At 41.5% G+C, this 10,661-nt stretch overlaps 1 protein-coding gene across 2 annotated transcripts; it reads right to left on the minus strand.

Moving 5' to 3' along the window:
* Positions 1 to 2,652: 2,652 nt before the first annotated feature.
* LOC103644106 (protein FAR1-RELATED SEQUENCE 4) lies at positions 2,653 to 9,792 on the minus strand. Of its 2 annotated transcripts, XM_008667295.3 has the most exons (8): positions 8,463 to 9,792; positions 7,468 to 7,545; positions 6,794 to 6,850; positions 4,133 to 6,179; positions 3,938 to 4,056; positions 3,785 to 3,856; positions 3,627 to 3,701; positions 2,653 to 3,298 (listed from the first exon to the last, which is right to left on the minus strand). In XM_008667295.3, exons 1-8 carry the CDS (start codon positions 9,510 to 9,512, stop codon positions 3,188 to 3,190), a joined length of 3,609 nt encoding a protein of 1,202 aa, XP_008665517.1. In that variant the 5' UTR covers positions 9,513 to 9,792; the 3' UTR covers positions 2,653 to 3,187. The 2 variants fall into 2 exon arrangements, with proteins under 2 accessions (XP_008665517.1, XP_008665518.1); XM_008667296.3 differs by lacking the exon at positions 6,794 to 6,850 and having other exon boundaries at positions 8,463 to 9,756.
* Positions 9,793 to 10,661: the final 869 nt, after the last annotated feature.

A 10,661-nucleotide genomic window follows, 5' to 3' on the forward strand; every position in this document is an offset into this window, starting at 1 on the left:
GTTACCACTCCATAAGGAAACTTTCTTCGGTTATTCCACATGAAATTGTGACCCTTTCTTCAAATCTCAGTTGTCCAAAAAGAGATATGTTTATATCGCTGCAGACTCCATCATAAATGTACTGAACAACCCCTCCATCAATTTACTCAAACCTATCATTGAACTCTTTCAGTCTTCACCTTTCTCTTTCAAACAAAGTACCCATGGATATGAACAGTAACTCCAGATAATTTAAAGGGAACTACATAGATGCATATCAAGAGTTTTTGCCAAATAATGGTTCTCACTAGCATAAGTTGTACTGTCAAATGATCAAACATTTTCAATCATAGTTTTAAAACAATAGGCAAAGCTATTGAAAACCTTCATTGTAAAAGAAGTCCTTTAGGCTTAAACTGACATAAGTTTTAGGGTATCAAGGTATTGATATTCAATTCATGCACTCGACACAGCAAAACTCCAATGGTATTGAAGTTTAGAAGTATAGAAAAAGTGTGCAAAACTAAGCATTTAATCAACACTTCTGGATTACCTGATGTGAAAATTTGATTTTTCCCTGTCCATAAGGTAAAATCGAAGATCTTGCTCGCATGGATTTAGGCAATTATGCTATTGGCGCTGTTGAAGACTGCAGCAAGAGGTCTCAATGATTACGGGGGTGTTTGAATACACTAGAGCTAATAATTAGTTGGTTAAAAATTGCTAGTGGAATTAGCTAGCTAGCAAATAGCTAGCTAACTATTAGCTAATTTGCTGAAAGTAGCTGATAGCTGAACTATTAACTAGACTGTTTGGATGTTTTCAGCTAATTTTAGCAACTAACTATTACATCTATAGCATTCAAACACCCCCTACATCAATATGGATATTCTCAGTGCCATACGAAGAGCAGGAGTTGCACAATGTTGGGTATCTAAAGAACTCTATAAGGACTTGTTCGTTTACATCAATCCAGCTCTGGATTAGTATGAATTAGAATTAAACCCATGTCCCAAAATAATCCAAGCCTACTCATTTTTTTATTCGGTTAAACCCATCATAGATTATAACCCAAGAGTTTGGAAATTTTTTAAACTATAAAAGGTATAGATTCTATCCATAACTCATTAGGGATTTTATCTCTTGTACCGAACAAGGGCTAACAAGGATGTCTGCCTGCTTGATTTTAATGTGCTCTTGATAGAGCCTTGCAAGCTAGAGAAAAAACCTGATTGCTTCCATCATGTGGGCTAATGCCATTAATTTAGGGTCTGTTTGGTTGGGCTATGGCTTTGAAAAAAGTTGTTGTGGGCTGTGAGCTATGTAAAAAGTTGTTGTGGTCTATGAGCTGTTAAAAAGCTAAAAACCGTTTGGTGGAAACAACTAAAAGCCATTAAAAGTTCTTCGATATATGTTTTCACAGTTCCATCCGAAAGCCACTAAAAGCAGATCCAGAGGTGCTTTCAGTTTTCCACTATGAGAAGGATCCATTCCTTTGGTTTGGCTTTCAGGGGGCAAAAGCCAAAGCCAAAAGCCAAACCAAACACACCCTTATCCAAGTAAGGTGTACCCAGTGCCATAGGCTTCCCGCACTGTGTGTGGTCTGGGAAAGAGTATTTTTAAGCATCAAACCTTACCCGCATAACATGTAGAAGCTGGGGCTCGAACCTAGGACCTTCCGTTACAGACGGTAGGTTCTACCGCTGCATCAGACCCGCCCTTCTACAACTTCAGGTAAATTAATGGCATTAGCCCACATTAATTTAGCCAAGCAAAGGTAAGTTAAACTCATGGTTCCTGTTTCAGGTGCAATATGCTAATATCAAACATAGATGCACATCTTTGAAATAAATTCAAAGTTTAGCCACTATATACTCACAACTGCCTTGGTCATGGTAAAGTTCTTTTGATTGGGACCAGATTAGGCTGGCCATAAGTCAGGCCTTCAATGATAAATACATGAAGCTCCCTTAAGACTGGAAGCACACAGATGATATCCTCCACTTTGATGAACTCAAGAACATTTGTTCTGAATATGGACATCAGTATGGGAAATCAGGCTACGGTGCAACCTATGCAGCAATACCTTCATAAAAAAAATCTAAAGCCCTACTGAACACCTAAATAATGACACTTCACCGTACACAATTTTTCCATTTTCATCGAGTGGAGCTGACTTCAAACACCCTTTCTTAATTCCAGTTCAGTCTAGTTTTTTTTTCTTCTTTTACATCATAGAATCTCACTAAGGGCTAGTTTGGCAACTTAAATCCTCTCTGGAGCTTAATTTTCTTTCGATCCTCAGAAATCCCAATGGGGATTTAAGTTTCCAAACTAGACCTAAGAGGTGGCCCATTTACCACGCCCAAATGGGCAAATACTCATAGGCCCCGTTTGTTTCGTTGGAATTGAATTCCATTTTAATAATTATAATTTAAACAAAATTAATTAAGTTTATATATTTATATATGTAATATATTTGTATATTATCTTAAATCATATGACAGAGATAGTTGTATACTACATTCATGTTATAACGAAGCAAGTAGAAGAGTGTACTATAAGTTATACATCGGAAAAATAGCATGTAAATCTATAGAATCAATTTCCATCTCTCACCCTATGAATTTGAGATATGCTTATATGATAACTTTGGAAAGTGGTGGAATATCACATTCTAAAAAATAGTCTATTCCAATAGTAAGATTCTAATTCCTCAAAATAAAAGGAAACAAACAGGCCCATATTGTATTGTATGATAACTGTGCCCAACCATGCCACCTTGCCTGGAACAAACAGTCCCCATTCCCGGTTGGCTTTAACGTGTGCATTAGAATTGCATTCAGTTCCAAAATCTAATCCAATGCACCATGCTAAAGGATTTCATTGACATTAACCCTTCGGGGAGGGGCAGTGTCATTACATAATTTACAACTACATTGCTACTTCGCCATACATCACATACTGCATGATTGGTTGGCTCTGCTCCCGCGCCTGGCCCCGTGCATGCGTTGACCGCGCCCAGGCACGTGCTTGGGGAAGTAAAAATATAGTGGACGCATGTGCGCGCAGGTGCAAGCTAGGCTTTTTTACCCTCGTTGACTTGCATGCGTGGAGATGCGTGAGGAAGTAAGAATCGTTAGTTTCAACTGATGCTGGGCGAGTCAGGCACCAAGCTGCTAGCAACCAAACAGGAGGATACTGTATGTCACAGGAAATCCCAGACTGGAATGGTGTACTGGCCTTGATCCGTGGTCTGGTGGCCAAGCTGAGGATTGCTGCTAAGAAACTGTAGTGATTGAATGTCTGGAGGTGGAGCCTGCAATAAGAAAGATTTGACTTGCTAGAAAATCCAGTAGAGCAATCCACTTGTTATAAGTAACTCGTATTTAATAAGTTCATGTCATATTTTACTGATCTCAGTAATTTCAGTGACATCCAAATGCAGGTCTCCCTATATACAATGGCACAATGCTAAAGGGGAACGTGGAGCACCACTTAAATCAATAAATTATCAATGCTGAGAAACATGTTAATTAGCAGAAGCATAGGGTTCTCAGTTCTCAGACATGGAGTAGCATTCAACAGTAATTACCTGTGTAATTTGAGAACCACTATGAAACGATGGTGGTTTCAACAGTAATTACCTGTGTAATTTGAGGACCACTATGAAACGATGGTGGTTGTAAATGGGGCTGCTGAAGAGGTGTTGGTTCTTGAATCTAACGACATGTTAAATTGCAGCCCATGAGGAAAAAAGAGTATAATTTTATTTTGCTTCAACAAGTCATGATATCCAAGTTACCTGCCCAAATGGTGACATGCCTGGGAATCCTTGTAAAGAACCAAGACCAAACTGCTGTGCAACATAAGGTGCCTACAGTTGCACAAGTATAATACACGTCACGTCTGTTCCTTGATAGATATGAAAAAATAGCAGAAAGGATACCAAATTTACCTGCATCATATGGCTTGGTGCAAGAAACTGATTTGTTGTTCTTAAATGATTTTGGATATCATTTGATACCGTGGGAGGTTCAACCCTGAGTGGAATTTCAATCTCAGGTTCCAGCAGAACTGCAACAGGTTAATCAGATAATGCACACTTATCATATAGAATCGAATACTAGAGTGGTGCAGGTAATGAACAAACCTTGTCTACCCTTCTTCTTTTTGTTTGGATCAAGACTTTGTTGCTGACGGCGCACCTCTACATTTTTAATTTTCTTACCAGTTGCTCTGCGATGTTCACTGCTGTTGACCTCACTATTAAGCATATTTGGCTGATTGCCTTTCAGGACGGTACTTAAGGAAGATTTATCATGCAACTTTGCTTGCAAAAGTACTTCCACTTGTTCAACAAGCTGTTCATATTGGTTCTCCAGGAATGCATAAGCTTCAACGCTTTCTGAAGCTTTTGCTGCAATTTTATACAAATTCCGGTATAATGCGTTGTACCGTTTTGACAATGAAAACTTAGGATCTTCATCTATGGCAGCAAAACCATAGTTCTCTGGAGATTCACTCTGAGCGTCTTTTCTCCATCTTTTCAGGATATAGTGTCGTGGAAGTTCTTTAATATTTCTGAGATCAAGAATTTTCAATACATGGCAACAAAGAAGACCCATGAATTCAAACTTCTTACAACTACAAACAACCATACATTCTGTTGAATCAAATCTAACAAATTGACCCTGAGGCCTGTCTTTGACAGTGACCTGGTACTCAGATATTGGTCCAATCTCACCACAACTATAGACCACACACTTTGAGATCTGTTCATATTCCATTCTGAACATCTCAAAAAGTGTTGGAGTATATAAATTGGCAGCTTGCCAAAGCAGATGCAGTGGTGCTACCCTTTGCGTTATTTGAGCCCCAAGGTAGTCAGCTTGTTGCTCAGCTAGGCGTTTCTCCTCCAAAAACTTATCATAATTGTTGAAGAAGTTCTGAAGATCTATTTCTGGTTTAATTAGATCTGTGAGGATTGTATTTGTGTTATCCCTTCTTAGTGTGGTTGCAATATCAGCACAGAATGTGTCACGCCCATAAGGCAAAGCCCATCTTTCTCTATCCTCATACAATTTACAGAACCACTCATTATCCTTTATATTGTATTTCTCTGAAAGGATTTCCCAGCTTGAATAGAAGTTGTCCTCCTCATATTCATACAGCCACCTACTAAAATCTGATGCAAAAGTCTCCAAGCCTTGTAAGGTATCCCTGCTTATCTTAGTAGCATTCAGATACAAATGCAGTAGTGAGAAGCGGTGGATGGTTCCAGGCCAAGAAGAAACTGCATCGCTAAGTGCAGCAGACTGGTCAGTCAAAACTGTTTTTGGTTGTTTTCCACTCATAGCAGATTTGAAGGTCTCAAACAACCATCTAAAGGATTGTGCTGAGTCATCATAAATCAACGCTGAACCAAATATTATCAGCTGATTGTGATGGTTAACACCAGTAAATAATAGTAGAGGTCTCCCATAGTCACTTGTGCAATATCTTGTGTCAACACACACTACATCACCAAAGTAGTTATAATCCATTATTGATTTAGCATCAGCCCAAAACACATTTGTAAACATATCATCTTCATCTACTTGAATGGCATAAAAGAAAGAAGGATTCTCGCCTTTCATCCTTTGCAAATATTCACAGATGGCCTGGGTATCACCTAATTGCATATTTTTTGTACGTTTTGTCCTTGTGTAATTTTTATACTCATTTGGTATCAGAACAACTTTTGGTGGATCAGGAGGCTGTTGTACCTTTGCTAATAACTTTTCTGACTTCAAAATCTGAATGTCAACCAAGGGAGTTTCAAGATCATGATTATGATCGGCCACAAACTCAGTCACTACATATTTTGTGCTTGCTGTAATCTTAATAGTCATGTGTGCCTGGCAACCAGTTCTTGCTTCTAGGCTTGGTTTCTTTGATTCGATAGAAGCACTTCTTGGACGAAATCCCTCCTTGGAACAAACATATGCTCGAGATTTTGTAACATTCTTTGCTGTTTTGTCCAACCAGCCTTTTCGGACACTGAACCCTGCAGTTTCAGCATAGTTGGCATAGAATTCATATGCCTTATCCTCATTCAGAAAAACCATCCCAACCTTTGGTTCTCCCCCAGGTCCAGGGACTACATCAATTTCTGGATCTGGTTCTGCTTCCATTGTTTCGTCTTCTTTGCTCTCAGCCTGGACAAGGGGAGATCCTGAGCATTGAATTGGATACTATATATATATATATATATATATATATATATATATATGTTTGCAGCTGTTCATAGGTTGTGTTACTTAAAAATTATTATTCTACATTTCTACTCCATTCCAAATTATAAGTCGTTCTAGCTTTTCTAGGTACATGGCTTTTGCTGCGCACTTAGATATACATTATGTCTATATACATATTAAAAAACTATGTATCTACAAAAGCCAGAACGTCTTACAATTTGGAACGGATGGAGTACCTTTCTGTTACTACACAAAATTTAGACACTGCAAACTCAAGAGGCATCTCCTATGCAGCAGTTGTAGATTATTTTTCTAAAAGAAAGTTACACAGCTAATGGGATGCTTAGTTCAAGGAATTAATCCATCCTTGATACGATAGTCTACCATGGGATCCTCCCATGAATTTTTGTAGGATCACCTTCAAGTACACTAGTCATGTGCTTGTGAGGGATAAGATGGTGATAGATCGACGCATGCGATAGCAACCAAGTTGGTAGAACGGAGTTAGGATCAGATGATCCATCGCCACTTCTTCCTCAAACAAAATAAGTCTATACATCCCTACTGGATCTTACCTTCTGCATTTTGAGATTTTGCTTCTTAAGACGTTTGGAACGCCTTTCTGAAGGCAGCTGTGAAGGTTGCAGAGCACAAGAGTAAGAGAACATAAGAATAACAAGATAATTGCCATATGCAAATTGTCCATTTGCAATGAAAAGTGGAAACCGTAACGAATAAAAGGGAAGCAAGTTAGTGCCTACCGATTGAAAGAATTTCAACCAATTCATCAAATAACACAATAACAAAGACCTGGCAGGTTAAGTTAATGGATTACAAATATGTGAGCCTACAGCCACAGTAGCATAACCAGTAAGAAGTAACTCTCCAGAATTCATATTTAGTAAGTAAGAAAAGGCCCAACAAGAAGAGTTACAGCTTACAAGATACATGTTTTTTACACACAACACTAAAAGCACAACAAAAATTAAAAGCATGCAAAGGGCCATGAAGATAACACCATTTTCTGTAGAAATGAATTGTGTATGCAAATGATGTAACAGTACATGTACATATTTTATGCCACAAAAACAATATACAATGCGTTCATTCATCATTATTTCCTTGCATGAATATCATGAGTCATAAAGTTTGTGTTACTCACTTTGTTTAATGGATCAATAAAGCATGTAACCAATGTTATAGCAACAACGCAAAGCATTAAAAATAGGCAACGTGGTCAGGAAGTTACCGGCTGTTCTTCACTTGACAGAAATCTACCTCCATTGCCACGCTTACGCCTTTCAGCCAAAGCTTGTCTTGAAGATATCTAGAAGGACAAGAGTACGCCACACCATATGGGAGTAAGTGCTTGTAGAGAAAAGAGTGTGCCAACTATATTAGTATGTCTCTTCAAGACTTTGAAGTTTCTGATAGATCCTTACATGTCAATGCTGATTTTTCTAAAACAATTCAAGAGATACAATAAAAATTTAGAGTTGTTTCATCCCTATTCCTAGACATGTGGCATTCCTGACTTCCACACAGTAGTCTTAAGCAGTGAAAGGAAGAAAACAAGCATTTCCATGCTGGCATGCCATTGCCAAGCTTACAAATAGATAACTATGAGGACTCAAAGAGACACCTGATCCCCCACTCCCCCCCCCCCCCCCCCCCCCCCCAACACACACAGAGGGAGAGGAAAGAAGAAAAGGGAAATCTACACTTAAATCATCTTGGAGACTCTGCGCATTATGCAATGGCAGTGCTATCAGACAGTTATATATCGTCTTAAATATTGGAAAGTTATATAACATGCATATTGCTTTTTGTATAAGCATATAAACCTAGAAGGGTAGGCCTGGTGCACTAGTGAGAGCTGGTTCAATGAGTCACCGGGTCACAGGTTCAAAGCAGCCTCTCTGCATTTGCGGGGAAAGACTTGGCTCGGTTTATCCCTTCCCCAGACCCCACTCGTGTGAGAGCCTTGGGCACTAGGTCTGCCCTTTTTATATAAGCATATAAACCTCTGTTGTTAACAATGAAAGATATTTTGTTATTTAATTTCTCTTTTTGATTCAAATCAGAAGATAAAAAAAGTAGCATCACAAATATCAATGTGCCAGCTATTACAATTTCATCAGTTTTCACAATGCTTGCATACATTTTAATCTACAGTATACGTTATCACAAATTCACAATTTATAGTATGCTCATGACATCTGATAACAAATCTAAGTTGTTTACCTTGGTAGGCCTGCTCGACACTGATCTGCTCTGCCGTTTAGAGCGGTACTTATTGAGTATCTTCTTTCTCTCCTCGTTATTGTACTGCAATGCCCTCACACCAAGCTCCCTCAAGACGCGTGCCTGAAGGGCATTGTCTTCCATAACAGCCTTCCTCGGCCTCCCTCTCGCTCTCTGTTCCTTCACTTCCACCTCGACCTCCTGTTCCGCTGCTTCCTGATCCTCGTCCCCTTCATCCTCTTCCTCGTCAGCATCAGAAACAGCTTTAGCCACCTCCTCCGCCTCGAACCCAACAACAGAATCCTCACCATGCTCTACCTCAGCCTTTTTACTCCTACCCCTCCTGGAACGCCTCCCATTATCCAGCTCTAGCCCATTCCCAGCACCACCCAACCCAACACCTTTCTCCACTTCAATCACCTCTGTACTCCTACCAGGATTGCGGCTCCTTGTCTTATAAGGTTCCCTCTTCCTCTTCCCCGCAGCAGCAGACAAACCCTCCAGCACCTCATCGGTTTCCTTCCCTGCATCCGAATCCTTACATCTACTCCTATTCGCGTAATTGCCTTTCCAGCAGAGGAACCGCTGCAGGATCTTCTCGCCGTCGCCCACTGAGCGGCGGTTGGAGCCCATGCGCGCCTTGAAGCCCACCTGCTCGCCGTAGCCATAGTAGAACCCCTTGGCGTCGTCTACGGAGTCGAATTCCATCCCCAACGCTGGCACGGTCACCGCGACATGTCCGGGGGCGACCTGCAGCTCGTGGCAGTGCTCCACCACCAGCTTGGTCACCTTCCACGCCCCGTCTTTGGCCACCACCTCCATCATCGCTCTGCACCGCTCGCCCGGCTGCCCCGCTGGCGAGGCAAGAGCGTCTTCCTCAGCGTCGCTGGCCTGGGGCAGGGAAGGCGGACCCGCGGTCGCACCCGCCGAAGCGACCTCTTGCCCATCAGCGGCCCCGGGCTGGCTGAGCCGCGGGTCGGGCTCCAGCAGTGCAGGCGGCGGCGGGTCGGAGCTCACCGCCTGTGCCCGCGCGGCGGCACGATCGACCATGCGGGGTAGGTAGTTACTAGGGTTCGAGCGGGATTTGAAATAGCGCGGCAAGCGAGGCGTGCGGAGGGGAGGGCCGGAGGGACGAGGCGGGCGTGGGCTTTTCGTAGCGATCGGAGGTGGGAGGGGAGATCGGGTGTGGGGAGGCGTCCTCTTGCCTTGGCTGCGGCGGCCGGCGAGAGTGGGATGCGGAGGAGGGCCGGCAGAGGGGCTTGCCCCGTGGGGATCCGACTGAGGTCTTGTTTGTGCAGATTCTGCAGATTCTCGTGATGAGATAAATATTTGGTTCAGTTTTTTTTACCAGTTTTTTTCTGAGAACTTGAGATAATTTGGATATGACAAAAATCTGAATATCGTGAAGATTACGTGCGAAAAAATTTGAAGTGATCCAAATAGTTTAGGGTCTAGAAAGCAATGGATTCTTAATATCGCAACGACTCCACTGATTCCGTGTTTATGTTGATTTTGGACGCTTTTTATCAAAACGATTCTTATAGAAGCGGGCTGAAAAGTTAGTGCGTTTAGCCGTCCACAATAGCTTTTGGTGACCAAAAGCTGAAAAAGCCCAAATTTATCTGCTATAGATCCAAATGTTTTGCTTTCCATGTCATGGATAATGTGTTTTGTGAAAGAACCTCATTATCAACTTTACCTTCCATTTTCTTGGGTATTGTGCGCTATTTAGATTCTAAAAATTAACGGCAAACCAAACACCACCTGAGTCCACCAGTTTACCCATATTCAAATTTCACTCTGCGAATAAAGTTTTGAATAACCATATGGGTGTACTGCTGCACATGATCTAAAACACTAATTTCTCTAGTCTCCATCGTCGTCCATTTTGTAAAAAGGACCTTAAACTTCTTTCTAATTAACCACGGTGGGCATCACACCCAGCTCAACACCCTCACCCTGCCGTGTGGGACCAAGCTGGACGCCCCCGCCAGGGACCAAAGCCGGTTGCGTGAAGCACCAGTTTGGTGCACTGCGTAGCCCCATCGTGTGTCATCACGGTTTACAAAACCGTTTCGTCTGCGAAAACTGCCACCCACCGGTAACAGTTTACCTACGGTAAACCGGTGAAAACCGATAAAAATCGGTTGGTTTGATCAATCCAAATAAATTTGAATTCGAATCGATTTACCGATGAAA

This window comes from Zea mays, chromosome 1, assembly GCF_902167145.1.
Source record: "Zea mays cultivar B73 chromosome 1, Zm-B73-REFERENCE-NAM-5.0, whole genome shotgun sequence".
Taxonomy (NCBI): Eukaryota; Viridiplantae; Streptophyta; class Magnoliopsida; order Poales; family Poaceae; genus Zea; species Zea mays.